The sequence below is a fragment of the Monodelphis domestica genome, chromosome 1, assembly GCF_027887165.1.
Source record: "Monodelphis domestica isolate mMonDom1 chromosome 1, mMonDom1.pri, whole genome shotgun sequence".
Lineage (NCBI taxonomy): Eukaryota > Metazoa > Chordata > Mammalia > Didelphimorphia > Didelphidae > Monodelphis > Monodelphis domestica.
Window position 1 is genome coordinate 603,969,948 of NC_077227.1, and position 22,473 is coordinate 603,992,420.

General features: G+C 37.5%; 1 protein-coding gene and 1 long non-coding RNA gene across 4 annotated transcripts; one reads left to right on the forward strand and one right to left on the reverse strand.

Moving 5' to 3' along the window:
• Positions 1 to 2,022: 2,022 nt before the first annotated feature.
• LOC130456552 (uncharacterized) lies at positions 2,023 to 4,484 on the reverse strand. The gene is made up of 2 exons (XR_008915596.1): positions 4,377 to 4,484; positions 2,023 to 2,574 (listed from the first exon to the last, which is right to left on the reverse strand). It is a non-coding gene; the product is annotated as an uncharacterized LOC130456552 (long non-coding RNA).
• Positions 4,485 to 8,865: 4,381 nt separating this feature from the next.
• Positions 8,866 to 20,377, forward strand: NANP (N-acetylneuraminic acid phosphatase). Of its 3 annotated transcripts, none has more exons than XM_001382046.5 (2): positions 8,866 to 9,114; positions 19,535 to 20,377. In XM_001382046.5, the coding sequence occupies exons 1-2, from the start codon at positions 9,025 to 9,027 to the stop codon at positions 20,192 to 20,194; spliced, it is 750 nt and encodes a 249-aa protein (XP_001382083.1). In that variant the 5' UTR covers positions 8,866 to 9,024; the 3' UTR covers positions 20,195 to 20,377. The 3 variants fall into 3 exon arrangements, with proteins under 3 accessions (XP_001382083.1, XP_007476654.1, XP_056669767.1); XM_007476592.3 differs by having other exon boundaries at positions 8,891 to 9,090; XM_056813789.1 differs by lacking the exon at positions 8,866 to 9,114 and adding an exon at positions 9,126 to 9,478.
• The last annotated feature ends 2,096 nt before the right edge of the window (positions 20,378 to 22,473 follow it).

Consider the following 22,473-nt stretch of genomic DNA (forward strand, 5'->3'; position numbering starts at 1 on the left):
GGAAGGCTTAGAGAAGACCCTTGGGTGACTATTCCAGGGTAGATTAGTCTGAGACCTCAAGATCACAACTAAAGCAATCTATGTTTTTGTTATCAGAACCACATTCCTTACACAACATCCAATTATCCCTATGGTAAATTTTTTATTTTCTAATTATTACTTTTAAACAAATTGATGCAAAAACCTTAATGTTTTGCTGTTAAGTCATTATTTCATGATAAGTTTACATCCTATTCCACCATATCAGAACAGTTGAGAGAAAGGCAGTACAGCTAGTTTTCACTTAACATAAGTGGACTGTTCAGAAGACCTCCCCATCCCTGCAACATCCTAAAGCTGAAGCCTGGGCCTGTGGGGTCCTCCCACTTGGGGAGTCAAATTTGTATAATGTAAATTTATGTAAAGCAAGAACTGTCTGTATAAAGCCACAATACTAAAATGAGGAACAGATGAAATAGACTCTGCTCTCAGAGTTTACATTCCGAAGGGGTGAACAACATGCACATGTATAAATAGATTTAGTGAGGCTACTCCTGTGTAGGGTCTGCAATCAATTCTTTCAGACTCTTACAGTGAAAATTAAATTTTAAATGTCTGCTTTTAAAACTCCAAAGCAAACTATTGCTCTTAAGTCTAAAATCTCAGCTCTGGTTTCCAATCCAATTAAACTGACCATTCCCAGTTTGCCCTTCATGTTGTTGCCCTCATTCCTAGAAAGCATATATGGCCTTTATTTTTTTTAATTGTCTCCTCTGACTGTGACCTGATACATCTGTTTTCGTTAAATGGGCTAGGCAAGTTTGCCCACATGGTTCATACTTTTTTGTCATGTAGAGAAATCAGGCAAATAGATAAAAAAGAAAACCTGCCAAGCAAGGTCACATCTGAGAGAGATGATCATTGAACCCACAGGAACTAATGGCATCACCAAGAGAGAAGGTAGAAGGTGTAGAGGATAAAAAGCTGACAGCATCTGAGGACAAGGGTTGTTAATGAAGCATTTCCACCCTGTGCTCCCTTCTGAGAATCATGTTTTTGGGTACTGCCACTAGCCACTTGGGAGTATTTTGGTCTTGCATCATTCTTTATATAGGTTTGTATTATCTCCATATCTGGAGCCTGGACAATCCCTTGATAGTATCTATCATTATATGCATTGGAATAGCTAAGTGTCCTGTTTTGATAACCATATCCATTATCATTGTCAAAACCGTATCCTCTAAAACCATTATCTTAATCCACTGTAATTCCTGCCTTGGTTTCCCTTGAAGTTATTTCTTCCATTTTTGTCTGTAATTATTATCATATTTGCCATTTTGCCTAAATATTTGTCCCCATGATTGACAATCACATATTAAATGGCCTGGTCTCCCACACATGTAACATCTCGAGGTTTGATTGTGAAACTATCTTTGTGGATAATAGACCTGTCTTGGTGGTCTATATTCCCCATACTTTTTTTTTAAAACCTTACCTTCCGTCTTGGAGTCAATACTGTCAATACTGTGTATTGGTTCTAAGACAGAAGAGTGGTAAGGGCTAGGCAATGGGGGTTAAGTGACTTGCCCAGGGTCACACAGCTAGGAAGTGTCTGAGGCCAGATTTGAACCTAGGACCTCCCATCCCTAGGCCTGGCTCTCAATCCACTGAGCCACCCAGCTGCCCCTATATTCCCATACTTCTCCCACTGTTTTTTCTTGTTGATCTGACTTATTTAATTTTAGTTTAAGATCTTTAATTTCCCTTCTTAAATCTTCAATTTTTTTTGTTTGTCCTTTCTGTTTTGTCTTTATCAGCTTGGAACACATAAGAAGCTACTCTCCTCAATTTGTCCAGTTTCATTTGATCCCAATCTGGATATTGACTTCTAAAATATCTACGTACTACAGGGCAGGTGTTTCTAACAAATGGCTTCCTTAATTGACTTTGTTAAATTTATTTGTGGTTGAGACTGAAATATATTAATTAGGTGGTTGCCAGGGATTTAATTTCTAAATCCCAAAATGAATTACTAAAGTAAAATGTAATTTATAGTAGTTTTATTTACAATAGAGGGAAGATATTAAGGAATGAGAGAGAAAACTCCGTCTTCCTTTGAGCCAGGTAGAAATTCTAAGACCCTAATCAGGGAAAAAAGTCTCAAGACAATGGGCCTTTCTTAGAGCTTTACACCTCCGAGAAAGACGGGGTTACTGAGTCAGCCTTTCACTCACCAACGGTGACTGTCTAAAAGAAAAGCAGTCTGAGGTCTCCTGCATGAGCTTCTCCAGGGGTCCAGTTCCACAGCCAAGTCGAAGTGTCCATCTTCCAGTCTCTCCTCCGAGTGAGAGTTCTTCCATCTAACTCCAATTGAATCTTGAATACCTCTTCTTCTGGCCTCTGGTCCTCTTTTTAAAGATCTTTTTCTCTTGTGTCACACCTCCCCTAAATTTCACATCTACCAATCACATCAGACACTCCTCTCCAGGACTGCCCACTCTTTAGTTCACATCTTCTTTGGTTAGATCACCTTTTATAGTTAACACCTTTTTGTAGTTAAAATGGGTAGATATGCTTCAAATACTGAGTTACTACCTTTTGGGGAAAAAATAGACTGGATTACAGTTCAATCTTCACAATAAAGGAAGAGCTAAGTACCTTCATTGTTATAATCAGGAGATAGCTAAATCCACTCTTCATGATTTATATCCCTTTCCTTGCATATGTCCAATCCAATCCAATGTTCCCCCAGGTCTATCTGTCTATCTAGGAAAGTAGAGGGTGTTTCCCCAACTTCTTGCTTCACTCTCTCAAATTTTGTCCATGTACCTGGTCTTTGGGAACAGTCTTTCATCATTTGGATTGCTGCCTGTCTTACCCTGACCAATTGTTGATATCTGTAATCCGAATTAATATTCCAATTTGGCTTAAAGGCCAATCAGGGATGCTATCATTTTCATTGGTCTTGGCAGTAATTTTCTGTTTTTCCTGTTTAGTAAGCAATTCATCTAAAAGAATGTCAATCATTGTAGTCAGGATTAAATTGTTTGTTTTGGGGAACTTCTTTATAACTGTTCTTCAAAAGATGGAATTTCCCTTTTAAAACTTATCTATGTCACTTTGGGTAAAGCCCTTATGCTGTTTAACATTAACTAATTCGTGGTCAGAGGTCATCATTGGAATCTCTCAAAGGGAAAAAAATGCCCACACTTTTCTCTAGTTCTGCTTTCTTTCTCTAATTTAGTCATACCCTCTTGTTTATCAGTACCATTTTTCTCTGTCTCATATTTCTGTATTATAGGCTCCAGGTAATTCACTTTTAGGATTAATTCGTTAAATCTTGTTTGCCGTAGTTTCAATTCTTTAAATTGGTTGAAGATGTAGGAGAGCACCATCTTCACCAGTAACAACAGTATTACTCCCACTACTAATGGTATATAGCTCAAAAAAAAAATCCAATAATGTAATGGTAAGCTGTCCCATCATGCAGTTAGAGCATGCTATTCCCTTAATATAAGAAGGAATAATCAAGTAAAAGAATTTGGGTACAGCTCCCAGGTACATGGTGTGAAAACACCTTGCTCACTGAAGCTTGTAAATGCAGGCTTCTAGGCTGCAGCTGTGGCTGTGGCTGTGGCTAGTTGGCTCTTTAGCGCCCTCTAGGATGATAGTGAAGAAAAACATGCCCTTTTAAAATTCCCAACTATCTGTTATAGATACTAGTATCAATTCTTTGGGCTCTGTCTCTCTTTAGCTCGCCAAGAATGTCACCAGTAAGAATGTTGCAAATAGGAACAGACAAGACTGTTAATATAGGAATATTGGGGGGCTGGGGGGCTGGGGAAGTAGATTGGACAGGTGCCTAATAGTTTGTGGCTACTGAAGCTCCATGTAACTGTTAGGCCTATACAAGGACAACTGTTGGAGACATATGTAAAAAAACCCCTCTATTTAATAAATATTGGAAAAAGTTTGAGGAAAGATAAGGAAAGGTAACGAAGGTTGAAGATTAGGATTGATTCCCTAGTCTTAAAGTTATCTAGCTTTTTCCCACACCACTAGCCTGCAAAGGCTTGCTTTCTGCTGGAGGAACTTGAGCCTCCTTTAACCCAGGGTCTTTACTAAATAAGCGATGCTAATTACTAATCCTCTCAGTTATATAAGTAAGTTTGCTGTCTCCTTACATCTCTTTCAGCTTTAAATCATTTCAGTTTTTCACTCTCTGCCCACTTGCAGCCCTTCTGGCCCTAGGTAGGTTTTTTTGGCCTAAGCAGGCTGCAAAATGGGTTCGCTCTCTCAGCAGTCACACAGAGGAAAAACAGTCTCTCTTTCTCTTTTCTATTGAAACTTATTCCACAAACTTATTCCAGAAACTCTAATCTATTCTCCTCCTTCACCTGCCACTGGATTTTTCAGTGTCCAGGGAACAGAAACACCAGCCTCCTACAAGGGAAAAAACCTCCAGGAGACAGTTGGCAGTTGGAAAATCCAATTGACTCAAGCTACCCAGAATTCCAACAGGCACCCTTCCCAAGATTCTGTTTGGCCTTAAAGAAACCTTACCCACTATTTGTTACCCTGTGCTTATCTGCTAAGATCTCAATTACTCCAAATGGTTCTCATTAGCCCTATAGCTTAATTAATCCTAATAGGGGGAGGGACACAGATGACAACAGTTCAATAAAGAAGTCAGAATAATCAGGGGAAGAATGGTGCCACTCCAGCTGTGGTTTAAACAGGGCAGAATACAGTGGAAGCATTATTTCCCTTGCTCTGGGTGCTGCATCTCTACATGAAGCTTAAAATCACATTAGCTTTTCTGACTGCTATATTAAACTTTTACCTTAGCTTAACTTGTAAAAGGCTTGGCTTAAGTTTCTAACTTGATCTTTTTGGATCCTGACAGGTAACCAAGAGGTTCCCCACCAAAGTTTATGAGATGCAGGCAAAGACATACTAGGGGAAAATTCTATCTCTCTAAACACATCAATAAAAAAGAACTAGGAGATCAACAAATTGAACATGCAATTTTTAAAATTAGGAAAAAAAATTTTAATTGATAATAAAAATTCTAAATGTCAAAGTAGAAATGAATAAAATTGAAAGTAGAAAATCCATTGAACTAATTAATAAAACTAGAATCTGATTTTATTTAAAAACAATTAAGCACATCATTGGCCAATTTAATTAAAGAAAAACTCAAATTACCCATTTTAAAAATGAAAAATGTATGTGTATCACCAATGAAGATGAAATTAAAACAAACTATTCTACGCAAATATTTGACAATAAGTAAAATGGATAAACATTTACAAAATTACAAATTGCCCAGATTAACAGAAGATAGAGTACTTAAACTCTTAGAAAAAACTGAATAAGCCATAAGTGACTTTTTTTCTTTCTTTTTAACATGCATTTTACAATTTTCAGCTCCAAATTTTTTTTTCCATCTGTTGAGAAGGTAAGCAATATGATATCAATTATACATGTGAAGTAATGCAAATATTCCCATGTTAGCGATGTTGCCATAAAAATAAATAAATAAAGTGAAAAAATTACACTTAAGTTTGCACTTGAAGTTCATCAGTTCTCTTTCTGGAAGAAGATAGTGTTTTTTCATCATATGTCCTCTGAAATGTTCTTTATTAGAGTAGCTAAATATTTCATAATTGATTATCATAATATTACTGTTACTGTGTGCAATGTCTTGGTTCCAATCTTGTCACTTTGTATCAGTTTGTGCAAGTCTTTTTTATTTTGTTTTATTTTTTAACAATTACATGTAATAACAAATTTCCACATAAGTTTCCCAAAGTTATATGATCTAATTTGTCTCTCTCCCCTTCCCCTTCCTGGCACTGTCAGGCAATTCAATATGGGTTATACATATATTATCATGCAAAACATAGTTTATATAAATCTTAAAGCATCCTCCTCCTCATTTCTTATTGCGCAATAATCTGTCACAATTACATACCACAACTTGTTCAGCCATTAATTACCCAACTATTGGGCATCCCCTCAAATTCCAGTTCTTAGCCACCACAAAAAAAGAGCTGCTATTAATATTTTTGTACATATAGATCCTTATCCTTTTTCTTTGGTCTCTTTGGAATACAGTGGTATTGCTGAGTGAAAGGCTATGCATAGTTTGATAGCTATTTGGGCATACTTTCAAATTGTTCTCCAAAATGGTTGAATTGTTTATTTCTTAACCACATACACCTCTGATCCTAAATCAAGTTTCAAATTGTTGTCATAACTAGAGTCATTTTATTGTATTCAATCTTTTTTGCAAATTGGTACATTTTACAGTACATCTCAAATTATTTGTAAAACTGCTTTCTCCTGAAATTTGAAAGTTTACCATTTCTCATTTTGCCAATTAAAATACCAGTTTTGTATTATTTGAAATAATAGGTAAATAAATAATTTTACCAAACTCCTTTTATGAAACAAATATGGTGCTGGTGCTTAAATCAGGAAGGGCAAAAACAGAGAAAGAAAATTATAGACCATTTCATTAATGATTATGGGTGCAAAAATTCTAAATAAAATCCTATCTAGAAGACTACAACAAAATTTCATTTAAATTATACATTGTGACCAAACAGGATTTATACCAGGAAAGGAGGGGATATTTAATATAGGAAAAACTACAGCATAATTAATTATATTAAAAAGAAAAGCTGAGAAATCAAATAATTTAAATCAATAGATGTAGTAAAAGCTCCTGAGAAAACACTCATTCCTACTAAAAATACTGGAAAGTATAAGCATATTTTTTCTTAAAATTACACAAAGCATCTATCTAAAAACATCAGAAAATATTATTTGTAATGAGGATAAGCTAGCAGCCTTTCCAATAAGATCAAGGGTTCCCATTATTACCAATATTATTTAATATAATATTAGAAATGCTAACAATAGCAATGAAAGAAAAAGAAATTGAAGGAATCAGAATGAGCAAGGAAGTAATGAAACTAACTCTTTTTGCAGACAATTTAATGGTATATATATGGAAAACCCTATATATTAAATTAAAAAGTTAGATGAAACTATCAGTAATTTTAGCAAAGTAACAGAATATATAGTAAATTCACAAAAATCATTAGCATTTTATATAGCCCTAACAAGGACCTTCAAGATGAGATAAAAAGAGATACTCCATTTATAATAACCACAGGAAGAATAAAATACCTGGGGATTATACCTGACAAAACAAACTCAGAAACAATATGAACATAATTATAAAACACTTTTTTACAAGTAATGTCAGATTTTTAGAATTGGAGAAATATTCATTCCTGAGTGAGCAGAACCAATATAATAAAAATTACAATCCTATATAAACTAATCTACTTATTAAATGCCCCCCAACTAAATTATCAAAAAAATATTAAGCAAGAAAAATATTAACAAAATTCATTTGATAGAAGAAAAGATCAAGAATATCAAATGAATTAATGAAAAAAGGGAAGGAAAGATGGAAAGAGAAAAGGTAGATTTTCATCCACTGAAAAAAATTAAAAATTTTTTTTCATCTTAAGACTAGTATTGTTTTCCAAATTCCCATTGCAACAGCAAGAATGACCTGCCCCCTGTACAGAATGAGTTGAAAGAGTAAATGAAATTTTTAGATTACCAAAAAATTTAATTGCTGGAAGCATATTGGGCTGTGAAAACTAGATATGGTAGCTAGTCAAGCTCATCTGCTTTCTGGTTAGTTTCACTGGAAGTTAGAACAGCCTTCTTCAAAGGCAAAGGATTTATCGTCCACATACTAAGCAAGAGTAGTGAAGAAAGACCTTTCTGAGGTTTTTGCAGCATCATTTTTCTGCCAGTAAAGATAATGGAAGTGTAATGTAGTTGTGGGATTATTAATTAAAATTGGGTCTCTACCAATTACTATAAACTAGCTTCTGTATGGAAGGTTTTTTAAAAATAGTTTGTGGCTTTGGGGGGGGGGGGGGATTCAGAAGAAGGTGAATGTGTCATTCTCTTAGATAATACAACTGAAAAAAGGCTGAATTAAGAGTCAATAATCACCCAAAATCCATTATAAGTTTTTCAAATGTTCTATTCAGATCTTAACTTTCTCTTGAATTCTTCAAAGTCTGAAAAGCATAATTTAGTCAGAAGAGTATTTACTAGGTGGAATTGTAATTGTTACATTTTCTTTAAGTACTTCAGGTCTAGGGCTTCATCCACTGGGCAAACTAGCTGCTGACTTCAGGGAGTCCATGAACTAACCTCTGACTGAAATCTTACATTTTTTTAAAATTATGAATGTAGGCAACATATATTGCTTATTCTGGGAAGTCCATAGGCGTCACCAAAGGCTAAAGTAAGTTAAGATACAGACAAATTAATGAGATAAGAACCTATGCTCTGAAGTTTGTTGAATTCAAGAAAGGTTCTTATTCCCTTTGAGTTCCCCTAAACATAACAGTACTTCCTAAAAATAAAAATAGAGTGCTTGCTGCCCTAACACCTAAATAGCTAAACCCTAGACAAAATACCGCACACCTTTGTTTTCTTCCCTGGTACTATGCCCAGTAGTACTGCTTGGCACAGAAATAACTGGTATTGTATTTAACAAAACCAACAACAAACAGCACCCTGCTTTATATTTCAGTGTTCTATCCTTGCGCAGGTACCATAAGAAATTCTAACTTCATCCACTTGGGACTTAAGAATTTTTAAAGATTTAGGTAGCGTCGGTATTTTCAAGGCAACAATTGCAATTTCTCACGAGATCTCGGAAATCTCGAGGGAATTCAAACTTGGCTGGGAGGTGGGGTGTGGTGGGGAAAGAAGAGAATTGGTTTGGTTAGTATCTCTCCAGAGCAGGGTGGGGCGCACAGGTCAGGTGACCTTTTCTCTTCTCTCCGCCTCCCCCTCCCCCCTGCCTCCCCAGCTTCCAGCAGCCTCGTGCGCGCGCCGGCTTTTCTGCGCACGCGTGAGGACGGCTTCTGCTTTAGCTTCCTAGCTCTTTGGGGACAGCAGAAGTCTACTGGGAGGTTGAGCTGCTAAGGGCGCAGGATGGTTCTGGGCCGGGTGAGGGCGGTGTTCCTGGACCTGGACAACACGCTGATCGACACGGCAGAGGCGAGTAGGAGAGCCATGCTGGAGGTAACGGTCACGGCGTCCACGCCTCTCAGCCCCCACCGGCTGACCACTACCTCCCCTATTCCCCACACCCCCAGTCTCAAGCCTGGTCCTTAACCGTCATTCCATCCTCACCCCGACCCCCAACCCCAACCCCGACCCTGGCGCTCTACCCCTCGCACCGAGACCACTTTGGACCTTTCTGACCTCTCCTCAGCGGCCCCACCTCACATCATCCGAAAAGACTTACTCCTTTCTCTCCAAGACTCCCAACCATGCACATGGGCCAGGGAGGAGCAGTCCACGAGGCTGGCTTGTCCGGGAAAAGCTGATACAGTCTCTGCCGCATTCAGACAGTCGGGGGACTGGGGGATGTGACCGTCCTCAGGTACCGTACCCAGGTCAGGACACACTTGCAGCACCACAGTCGAGGAAGGAAGACAGGACTGTGATGAACTGAAAAATATTACCGAGCATTTTGAAAAAGCTTTAAGGTTTGCTAGGTGTGCTCGCATTTGATCCCCACAACAATGCCGTGGTGCTATTGTTATCCCCGTTTACACATGGGGAAACCAAGGCAAAGAGTTTGTCACAGAGATTCTAAGGCAGAGTTTGAACTCGGGTCATCCTGACTCCCAAGACTGGCCTGTTGCTCCACTTAACTTCCCCTGAATACTGCCTGGAAGAGGGGGAACCAAGATGGTGAAGGGCCTCTATTTTATAAATGCGAAATCTCTATGTAGAGAGAGAGGATTCTAGGCAAATGCGAAATTAATTTTAAAATTTTTAATAAAATTACTAGCAGCAGCAGTAGTGTGGTAATTTGCACTGTGTCCCCTTCCAGTTTCCTTTGTATTGGCCTAGAGTTTGTTCCTATCGTCTAGTCTATCTGTATGGCATTCTTACTCCTTTCACTTATATAAGTGTCTAAGGTCATAGGAATAGGGCTGGCAAGAACCTAAGCCAACTCTTCTTTTACAGATGAAGGAACAGCCTCAAAGAAGTTCCTCTCCTAAGTGGCAGAACTGAGATTAAAAACCCAAGTCCTCCAACTCCAAACCCAGTGCTAGGACCACTTGCTAAATTATAGGGGTGTGGGGGTGTGGGGGGGGGTAGCTAGATGACACAGTGGATAGAGCACTCAGTAGGCCTAGAGTCAGGATGATCTGAATTCAAATTTATCCCCAACACTTACTAGATGTGTGACCTTTTCTCAAATGTAAAATGGGAGTGATAATAAAAGCACTTAATTCCCAAGGTGGCTGTGAGGATCAAAAGAGATGATATTTGTGAAGTGCTTGGCTCAGTGTCTGGCACATAGTAGGGACTATAATAAATAAGCTTATTTCCTTTCTTTCCTCATTTTATAGATGAGAAAACTGAGGCAAACAGGTTAAATGACTTGCTCAGGGTCACATAGCTAGTAAGTCTTTGAATTCATCCAGGTCTAGCACTGTCCACTACACCTTGCTGCACCATTGGTTGTCTCTCTTTCACTTCCCTATCATTGAATCTTCAAGCAGAGTTCACTGAATATATTATAAAAGAGATCTAGAATGGGCCTCTGACTCCCCTTTCAGCTTTGTGATTCTGTGACTGCAAAAACTAGATTTAAAGTATCTGTTTAGTACACAACTGCCTTGTTAGAGTGTGCTGCACCATTTCCTGGTCAGGAAACGACCTCAATTGAAAACTGCCAACCTGGCAAAAGGTCATACCACACCCTGGGGGGTGGGGGGGGTGGTGAAAGCCTGCACAACCAGAATCCCAGAACAAAGTTCTGAAAACTGAGTCTTTTCTCTGTACCTGGGTTCTTATAATTTGAACCAAAGAATTTTCTTAGGAAGAAGACCCTTTGCTTACTAAATAAAGTATAAATTCCTTGTTCTCGTATTTATTATAAGGTCCTCCATAATCTGGCTCAAGTCCACCTTTAAACCTTTCATACTGCTGCTCTTCACATTCTGTTTGTCAGCCAAATTTGATCATTTTTTCCTGCTCACCTTGTCAGTACATAAAATTGACTTCTCCCTGCTTCTTCCAGTTTATTCCCAAGTGAAAGTGATCTCTGCTTCCTCATACTTCTCTAAAACCTTGCCTAGGTTTGTGTTGTACCTCTGACACTGGTGTTTGTCTTTATTTTATATATATGTTACCTTTTCTCTTGCTAGATTGTAAACTCCCTTAATAAAGGTTTAGGTTGTATTTTGAGTGTCTAGCATGGTGCCTTATATATAGTAAGCCCCAATAAACCTTTGCTGAATGAATGAATCTTTGAGGTGACTCAGCAGAAGAGAATCTCACTTTTTTTTTTCCTATACCAAGGTTCTAAAAATACTGACATAAATCAGATTATATTTTTCCATCAGCCCATTACTTGATAAATGTTTTCTGCATTAAAATGAATTAAGGTAGAACTAAAAATGATTCTTGACAGAGCATTTTGTGGCAGTAACCCAGGGTTCTTTTATGCTGATTGGGAGACTTGGAGTATAGACTTAATTATGGACTAGCTTGTGCCCAGGGACTTATCTCCAAGTCAAACATTGAATGTGAAGACTTTCAGTCAAAGCAACTCTTGAAAGACTATCTCCAAAATCAGTTCAATTCGACCAAATTTAAATGCTTAAGAAAATGCATCAATAAAATGACAGTCAGCAAGTATGTATTAAGCATAATTCCTGTGCCAGGTACTGAGCACAGTTATGTCTGAAGAACTCTTAAAGATTTTAGCATATACATGGTAGATAATCTTATTTGACAAGAAACTTTAAAGTGGTGGTTTAGCTACCAATGGCCTTTTTAGAGTTAACAAACAGTAAGCATAATGGAATTGTATCATCTTGGATACCCTTCAATAAAATTATGTGATTATAAAGCTGTAGTAAAATATGAAAGCCTACCTGTTCCCATCTACCTTCCTCAAGGATACCTTAGGTGTATGTGAAGTATATTCTTATAAAAATTTTATAGAGTTGAGGAAGGTAGGCAGGTGTGTCTGTAGTCACTAATATTCCTTCACAGACATTTGGTGGGGGGAGGGGTAGCAAAGGCCAAAATTTTTTCCAAGCTTTTGCTCTCCTCTCCACTGTCGGGTACATTGAAATTGAACTGTCAGTTCACTCAGAATTGCCAGGTCCAACACAGGACATATCTTGGGAGGTGGGGGATAGGGGTGCCCCTTTCATGCCATTTAATGCTAGGGGCCAAATGTGGTGGTTCCACTGCAATTGATGATGATAACTTTTATAAAAATCTGTACAGACATTTTCCATTTTTTTGTATCTTTCTCATTCCATCCATAAATCATCTGAAACTGTTCTCTTCAAAGTTATCAGTGATATCTTATTGCCCAGCCCTCATCCTTCCCGATCTCTATGCCCTTTGACACTGTTGACCACCTGCTGGATATTTTCTCCTTTCTACTGTTTCATGTAATTTTTCTTGATTCTCCTGCAGTCTGGCTACTCCTCAGGATTTCTTTTCTGGATCACCATATATGTCTAGCCCCTTAATTGTGGTGCATCCCAAAGCTCTGACCTGGGCCCTCTTTTCTTTATATACCATCTCTGAGGTGTCTCATCAGCTCTTGTAGATTATCTCTATGAAGATAGTTTCCTGATCTATATCTATCCAGTCCTGGTCTCTCCTCAGTTCCACTCTGACAAACCAGCTGCTTAATGGCTATTTTAAATTGTATGATTCTGCAAGCATCTCAGAGTTTATGTATATAAACTAGAACTGATCTTCTCTCCACCCTTCTTCCTAATTTCCCTACTTCTGTTAAGTTCCCAAGTTTTACAACTTGGAGCCCTCCTCCACTCAGCAGGCTTCCTTACCCCAGCTCTGGCTCTCATTTCCAATCATTTACCAAGTCTTGTCAATTCTACATCATTAAGTCTCTCATATTTAACCCCTCAGGATCTTAAAGTTAGAATGTGAGAGATTTTAGAGGCCATCTAGTCCAACCCCTCCATTTTACCTGGACTATGGTAGGATTCTCCTTGGTCTCCTAGCCTTTCCACAGCTGTGATGGTGATATTCCTAATGCTCAAGTCTACCTGCATTAAAAGCTCCAAAGGCTTCCCGTTGCCCAAAGCATCAAATAGAAACCAATCTGGCATCTTAAAGCCTTTGACCAGCTTGCTTTGGCTTACCTTTTTAGATCTATTGTTAAATTACTCTCCTTCTTGTACTTTGTGTTGTAGCTTTTCCTTTTAAAGTGTGTATTCTGGGGGCAGCTGGGTGGCTGAGTGGATTGAGAGTCAGGCCCAGAAATGGGAGGTCCTGGGTTCAAATGTGACCTCAGACACTTCCTAGCTGTGTGACCCTGGGCAAGTCACTTGACCCCCATTGCCTAGCCCTTACCACTCTTCTGCCTTAGAACCAATACCTAGTATTGATTCTAAGACAGATGGTAAGGGTTTAAAAATAAATAAATAAATAAATGAACAAATAAACAAACAAATAAATGAATGAATAAATAAATAAATAAAGTGTGTATTCCTTCTTTCCCCATGGCTTTGCACTGGCCAACCCTCATGCCTAGAAAAAACTTCCTTTTCACTTTCTTCAAAAACTCAGCCCAAGTGCTCTCTTCCATATAAGGCCTTGATTTCTTTCCCTCCATTCACAAGTTCTTCCCCTCACTCAAACCATTTATTTTGTACAAATCTTATATTTAATGAATACTTATCTCCTTAGTAGATCAGAAGGTCCTTATAAACAGGGACTGTCTAAATTTTGTTTCTCTATTCTCAGTGCCTAGCAGTATGCCTGGTATATGGGCACTTCATTAATACTTATTAGTTAACTAATAAGTGCCAGTGAAATGATAACTTAATTTGGATCTCTTTTTAGGGAAAAAAATTACCCAGAATTTAAATACTCAAATAAAAGCATTCCCATACACAGAAAACACAAAAATAATTCCAAATAAAACCCTGAGTCTCTTTCATACTGCTTGCTTTTTCAAAATGTATATGTTAAATTTTACCCATTGTTTTCAAAACTGTTATAGTCATCTGCCTCCTTCTGAACATTTTTCCTTTTTGTGCATTAAAAAAGCTACAGTGACTTTTTTTTTTAATCACTGTGCAGACTTCCCCTCCCCAACACCCCTTCTCTCCCCAAACAACTGAAAAAAAAGAAAGAGAAAAAAAAAGCAAAGTCAAGCAAAAGGAATCTAGACACTGGTCATGTCCAGAAATGTTTGTCACTACACCTAACATTCATCACCTCTCTGTCACTGTCAGGAGATAGATCATATTCTTTATCATAGAGCTTCTGAAAGCATGTTGGTTCAGTACTATTATTAGAGTTATTGAGTCTTTCAAAATTTTTCTTTACAGTATTGTTGTCTTTGTATAAATAGTTTTCTTGGTTCTGTTCACTTTGCACCTTCCCTTTCTACAAGTCTGCATCAGTCATACTGCCCAAGATTCTTTGAAATTGTATATTTTGTCATTTTCTTATACTTTAATATAATCCATTTAATTCTTGTACCACAATCGATTCAGCTACTCCCCAATAAGAGGCAATCTGAGGTTACCCTCTTAAATTCTAGTAGAGTACTTTGCTTTTCTTTTTCCTCTCACTTTATATCCCCTTCTGAAGGTCAGGAAGTTTTTTATGTTAGTAACTATTCTTTCCTGGATGTCATCCTCCCTTTAATCACTCCCACCACCACCACCACATCCATCCCAACTTGTTTCCTTGTTAAGTTCTATTTCTATACCAAATTGTATATGTGTTCCACTCTCCTTTGTCTATTTTAGAAAAAAGTGAGGTTTACCTACCTGATGCTCACTTCCCCCACCCTTTCCTCTGTGTTTGTATATTCTTTCTCATACACCCCAATTATGAAAAAATCTTAGAGCTCTCTAATGCTCAAATAAATTTCTTTCTAGATATCTCTAGGCTCTTGTATTCGTATTTAAAAGTTTATATTTGGCTTTTGTCGTTCCCCCAGAAGTGACTAAAAATTTTCTCTTCCCATTAAAGATCCATTTTTTTCCTTTGTGTGATTATATTCAACTTTACAAAGTGTTTCTCCCATTTGTAAACCTATCATTTTTTGGTTTTTGGAATGTTGTATTACAAAGTCTCTTTTTTATAGTAGAAGCTGCAAGATCTTTTGTGATCCTGACAATAATTCCTTGGTATTTGAACTTTCTAACAATACTTGTAGTATTTTTTCTTTAATGTGAAAATTCTGGATTTTGGCTATTATATTCCTGGGACTTTTTCTTTTGGTATTTTTTTCAGGTATTAATTGATGGATTTTCTTTTTTGGGTTTGCCTTGCTCTTTGATCCTTTTTGTTGTTGTGCTTTTAAAAATTAATTAATTTAGAATATTTTTCCATGGTTACATGAGTCATATTCTTTCCCTCCCCTCCTCCCTGCTCCCATAGCCAAAGAGCAATTTAACTGGGTTTTACATGTATCATTGATCAAGACCTATTTCCATATTATCAATATTTGCATTAGAGTGACCACTTAGAATCTATATCCCTGATCATATCCCCATCAAACCATCTGATCAAGGAAATGTTTTTCTTCTGTGTTTCTACTCCCACAGTTCTTTTTCTGAATGTAGATAGTGTTTTTTTCTCATAATTCTCTCAGAATTGTCCTGGGTTCATTGCATTGCTGCTAATAGAGAAGTCCATTATGTTCTGTTGTGCCACAGTGTATCTGTCTCTTTGTATTAATGTTCTCCTGTTTCTGCTCCTCTCACTCTGCTTCAATTCCTTGAGGTTGTTCCAGTTCACATGGAATTCCTTTTAGCACAACAAATACCAGTTTGTTCAGCCATTCCCTCATCTTCCAATTTTTGCCACTACAAAGAGAGCATTTGCCCTTTGATTCTAATATAGCCTTGGAATTTTCATTCATGATTTCTTAAAATGTAGTATTCAACTTTTTTTTTTAAATAATGTTTTTCCGATCACCCTAGTACAATAATATGGAAATAGGTCTTGATCAATGACACATATAAAACCCAGTGAAATTTCGATTTGTCTTTGGGAGGGGCCTGGGAGGAGGGGAGAGAAAGAACATGAATCGTGTAACCATGGAAAAATTTTCTTAATAAAAATTTTTTAAAAAATAAATAAAATTATGATTTTAAGGAGTCTAATGATTCTTTAAGTATTCCTCTTTGTCTTATTTTCCAGGCCAGTTATTTTTTATTTTAGACATCTTACATTTTCTTTCCCCTTTTTCGGTCTTTTTATTTTGTTCTAATAGTTCTTACTACTTCATGGAATCATTAAGTTCTGTTTTTTCTATTCTAGTTTTCAAGGTGTCCATTTCTTAGATACAGTTTACCATTTTCTCTTCCAAATTAGTTATTCTCCTTTCAGTGCTTTCCTTCAGAGCTTTTATTTCATCAAGATTTTTTTCTTGCCTTTTTTTTTTGTACCAGCCCCTATTGGTAACTTATTTTCTTTATAGATCTCTGAGAAAGAAGAGTATTGTTTAGTCATTTCAGTCATGTCCATTCTTCGTGACCCCTTTGGAGTTTTCTTTTTTTTTTTTAAACCCTTACCTTCCATCTTAGAATCAATACTAGGTATTGGTTCCATGGCAGAAGAGTGGTAAGGGCTAGGCAATGGGGGTCAAGTGACTTGCCCAGGGTCACACAACTAGGGAGTGTCTGAGGCATATTTGAACCCAGGACCATCTCTGGGCTTGGCTCCCAATCCACTGAGTCACCCAGCTGCCCCCTGGAGTTTTCTTGGTAAAGTTTCTAGAGTGATTTGCCATTTCCTTCTTCAGCTCACTTTACAGATGAGGCTGAGGCAAACAAGATTCAGTGACTTGCTCAGGGTCACACAGCTAGTAATTATCTGACTCCAGTCTAAACATTCTATCCATTGTGCTACCTTGTTGCCCTATGTAGGTTATATTCTATTTCCCATTTGTTATTAGCAAAAAAAAAAAAACTTTAGGAAACCTCAGAAGAGCTATATGTAAAGTTTCAATTTCTTCCACAATTATATTGTTGCTGTTGTTCTTCATTTTCAAAGAGGACCAGTGACATCACAGGGTAATATCTTGACTTGTACATGAATTAGATTTAAATGAGTCAGAGTTACACAAATTGGTCAGCCTCGTTTTCTCTTCTAGAATCATCAATGCCCAGTGGCAAGTCAGAAAGTCAGGACAACTGGTGATGTCCCAGGATGCAGCAGATGACCATGGCATCTTGATGTTTGACTAGACTCTAAGCATTCCATAGTGCCTGCTTCAGCTGCCTTCATGACTTTTAGAACATTGTTCTCATCTGCCCATTCCACTAGGGAAACAGCCCACTAACTCAAAGAAGTAGTTGTGGCCTCTTGGTTATCTTCAACCTGGCTTAACCTGTCTACTGATATGATTTTCTTGGGGTGTAGCTGCTACACATGCTACAGCTTCTTTGGAGCCACAAGTGAGGTTTGGGTGAAAGTGGACACCAAAGGTGAATGAGTAGCCCTAAAAAGGTCTTGGCAAGCCCTCACCTCAGACGTGCTTGTCCTCCTTGAATACCCATACAACCCTTCCACAATTATATAGAGAAAGAATGAAATCCTAGACAGAAAAAATATGTCTAGATAATCTCTGGTGCCTATGGAAGAAAAGTAAAAATAAGATGGAGCTATTTAGCACACCCTAGCCCCCCCGCCAAAAAAAAAAAAAGTATCCCTGAAGATTTATACTAGCAGGAGACCCTAACTTGTCACAATTCCTTTTCCTTTGGCTTCCTGGAGTCTGCAGCCCTCACTCTTCATGTCCCTTCAGTACTGAACCAACTGCAGGAATCACTTATTGCTATAGGAACTTGGAACTAGGAACATCCTTAGTTCCTTTACCCTACATGTGAGGAAAGCAGCTCTGGCTTCCAAAACATTTTAGGATAAATTTGTTTTTGTGGGCTTGTCAGGCATAACTTCCCAATATAGAATGAACTATTGTGTCTATAGGAAAATACATTGAACATTTCAAACAATTGATTTAAAATGAATTTTTGGAATATTAGTTAAACTACCCAGAAAGGCTGGATAGTATGAAAGCAGAAGTATAAAATAAATGATTTCTCAACATCCTTTTGATGCTAAAATTCTGTTATCACCTGAGCAGTGAATGAAAAAGATTTTTTTTATGGGAAGTCACACAAATGATGTCCAAAGTTATCATTGATCTCTTTGCTGTCAAATCCAATGGCCTTTTCTCAATCTTTGTTTTTCATGACCTTTATGAGGCTTTTGAAACTGTTAATCATCTCCTCTCTGATGCTCTCTTCTCTTAAGGTTTTCAGGACACCACTCTCTAGGTTTTCCTCCTACCTATCTGACCACTCATCAGTCTCCTTTACTGAATCCTTTCCAGATCACACTTTCTAATCATAGGCATCCCCTAGAGTTCTATCCAGAGTTTTCTTTTCTTCTACTGCACTACTTCCCTTGGTGATCTCATCAGCAACTTTGGATTTCATTAGCATCTCTGTGCTAACAATTTTCAAATCTGCCTATTTTGCCTTAACCTCCTTGCTAACCTCCAGTCTCACATCCATTTCAGACATCTCAACCTAAATGTCTAGTACACATCTTAAATAGGTCCAGAACAGAACTGATTGTCTCTCCCCCAAACTTTATCATCCTCCTATCTTTTCTGTTACTGCTGAGAGCAACCTTATCCCCGCAGTTACTCAGAGTTGCAACTTAGGAGTTATCTTCAATTCATCACTGTCTTTTACCCCTGATATCTAAGCTGTTTCGGAGGCCTGTCAATTTAACCTCTGCAATATCTCTCAGATATCTCCCCTTCTGCCCTCTAACACTGCCACTACCCTAGTGCAGGCCATTATCACCTTTCACTTTGATTATTTCAATACTCTATTGATGGGTTTGCCAGTCCCAAGGCTCTTCCCACTCCATCCTCTATTTGGCCATCAAGTTGATTTTCCTGAAATCCAGGTCTGACCATATCATTCTCCAACTCAGTAAACTTCAGTGGCTCCCTATATATATGTTAGGATCAAATACAAAATTCTGTTTGGCATTCAAAGCCCTTCATAATCTAGCTGCCTCTTACCTTTCCAGTCATATTATACCTTACTCCCTGACATAGACTCTTCAGTCCAGAGATGCTGGCCTCCTGACTGATCCATGGAGAAACACTCCATCTCTGGGATCTGGGCATTTTCTTAGCTGTTCCTGACTCCTAGAACTCTCTCCCTTCTTTTACAGTAAGCCTTCCATGAGTCCTAATTCTGATGCCTTCCCTCTGTTAATTGTTTCCTTTTTATCCTGTACAGTTTGCTTTTTTATAATTGTTTGCATATTGTCTCTCCTTGGATTGTAAGCTCCTTGAGGCAGACTGTCGTTCCCCAGTACTTGCCTGATACACATGGTAGGATTATTTCATTGATGTCTTAAATGTGTATCTTTTTATTAGGTGTCCAAACTATTAATGTCAAAATACCAGTATGAAGAATCAGAAGCCTGTATCATCAGTGAAAAAGTCCAAGTTAGGTTCAGCCAGGAGTGCTACAGAAAGTCGAAATTGTCCATTACTGATCTAAGGATTTCACATTGGGAAAAGGCTATTCAAGAAACAAGAGGGAATGAGCCCATCCGGGAACTAGCTAAAGAATGTTATCTCCTATGGAAATCTACACGTCTTCAACATATGACTTTATCAGAAGACATAAAAAGCATGCTGACTGAACTTCGAAAGGAGGTCCGCCTCCTTCTGTTGACTAATGGTGATACACAGACACAAAGGGAGAAGATTGAAGCTTGTGGCTGTGAGCCATATTTTGATGCTATTGTTGTAGGTGGAGAGCAAGAGGAAGAGAAACCAGCACCATCTATATTTTATCACTGCTGTGATCTCCTTGAGGTACAGCCAGGAGACTGTGTGATGGTTGGGGATACTCTAGAAACAGATATCCAAGGAGGCCTTAATGCTGGCTTGAAAGCAACAGTTTGGATAAATAAAAATGGGATTGTGCCCCCAAAGCAATCCCCAGTACCTCACTATGTTATTTCTTCTGTGCTAGAGTTACATGGAATCTTAAAGAAAATAGATTACCTTCCCACTATGTCAGCTTAATAAGTATAAGACTCATTAAGAATTTCATGGTCAGGCCTTAAGTTTCTGCTGGGAATGAGTTAGAGGTACATATCTTCTTTTAGTCTTGTAAGTTCCAAATCAGGAACATATATAATTCAATAATTTATAAGAAAGTCAATTATCACTTTTTCTTTGAGAAAAATAAAAGTTATTTTTTCTTAATTTGGACCCAAAAGCTTGAAACTTATTACGGGTTTGGGGAAACTTTTGGTGGGTATGTGACTTGAAAAACTTCTTTACACAAAAGCATTTTTTCCCCTCCAAAGTTTTCTTCTGGGATCTTTCTCTGTAGATTTAAAAATAGGTATTGATACTGAAATGTTGATTTGGGGAAAATATTTGTCAGGAAATAATGATCTGAATAGTATCTATAAGCTAGCATTCTTCAAGGCAATTTTAGTTCAAATTACATAAGTACTTTGCCTTATACAAATCAAGGCATTTGCCCAATAATAAATTTATGTTTTGCTCAAGTGCTTATTAGTTTTTCCTCATTGTCTTTTTATTTCTCTAACATGAATATTTTTAAACCCCTCTCAAGTTAATCTGCTGACAAAAAGCTTCCTCATTTTAGTCCTTTCCCTAAAACCTTGTTTTTCACAAACATCATGAAATATTGTCATTAATTTCTGCAGTTAGAGAGCTTTTTAACACCAGTTGTAAAGATTAAAATTTAGGGGAAATGGGGAGACTGAGGCAGGTAGAAATTAGTTTCTCTCTGCAAGGAGTATTATATTTTTTAGAGGTTTATTAAAGGTTAAAGATTAAGAATATACAAGTAAGAAACATGTGCCTAGGCCAGAGGCCTAGACAAAATAACCTCACATCATGGAAGAGACGCCTCTGCTCCAAAACGGAAGTCCAAAAAGAGCCAAGACCCTTCAAAAGCCTTTGCTTAAATATCTTCTCGATCTCGGCCCAGGTGAGATTACAAGGCATTCTGGGGAAGTGGAGCAAAGGCTCGTGGGGATTGTAGTCCTGTATTCGAGTCTATTTTTTACATTCCCCCTTTGATCATTTGCAAAAAAATTAATTTTTTTTCAAAGGATCATGAAAACATAATCAATTTAAAGATTACAATAATTGAGGATAAGAGAAAGAAAAGAATAAAACCAATAATTACTGGACGCGTTGACAGAAAGCCAGTTAGGGGGCAGTCCCCTTTGGCATGAAAGTATGCATGCAAATAAATGTTCATTAACCACACCCAAAGTTCATTTTGTGCAGTTCTTGGTCTGGAGGCTTCTTCATGATGGCTTCTCCAACAGTTCAGTTTCTGGATTCAGGGAAGTAGCATCTTCTTTACCTAAAATTCTTCTCAAAAGGAATTTAAACTTTGCAATTTAAATAATGATTTTTTTTACATTCCCCCGTGTTGTGGGTGATTGAAAGATTCAGAATCAGTTAGGGATACATGGCTGAGGTATGAGGTATATGAATCAATTGGCAAGAGATATTAAAAAGACATCAGAAAATCCAAAAGAAAAATTTCTGGATGAAAATATAGACTATCAAAGTCTTATGTGTAAAAATTCCAAGTAGAAGAAAAATAAATCTATAACAGGTCCTTCAATCAGGGCCCAATCAAAATGATCTAAGTAATGATGCATTTACCCAATCATTGCCAGGACTACAGAAAGTCACCACACTATGAGAGGCAGAAAAGATAGGGACCAGATTATAGGAGCCAAGGTTTCGGGGATACTCGTCTGTGAGTATCTTCAGGGTGAGTGTAGATACAAGGAAAGCCTATGTCTTAACACATGTTAAACATAGTAACCTCGAGTCTTCACACTAGGTTCAAGACTTTTGTATTGGCCTAGAAGTGCATCAATCCATCCTAGATTAGCCTTTCTTTGGCCCTATGAAATGGCTCTTGTGTGTAGCTCTTGTCCTGGAATCAGACAGAATCATTAAGCAAAGTCCCATAATTTATTTAAATAATTAGTGGAGTCATTTTTATAGTCACAAGCTTTTTAGGGCATGCTCTGACAAATGTATCTTATATTTGTAGTACTGAAAAATCAAAAGGTTAAAGAAAATCTTAATGCTGGTGACATGTGCTTCAAATATAAAAAGGAGAGAAAAAATAATAAAAAAACTGAAAAAGTATATTGCACATGCAAGAAAAATATAATAATAAAAGAGCTTTAAAAATTCAAAAATATAGCTTATAGCCATTGACACTCTGTGTCAGTTAAGAAAAATAAAATGCAAGGCTTTCTCACCAAAAAATGAGATCCATTTCCTCTTTGTAT

Bases quoted from the DNA above. Each gene is read 5' to 3' on its own strand.
- NANP (XM_001382046.5), top strand. From the start codon at position 9,025: ATGGTTCTGGGCCGGGTGAGGGCGGTGTTCCTGGACCTGGACAACACG. The intron at 9,115-19,534 runs GTAACGGTCACG...TCTTTTTATTAG, and splicing joins GTAGGAGAGCCATGCTGGAG to GTGTCCAAACTATTAATGTC.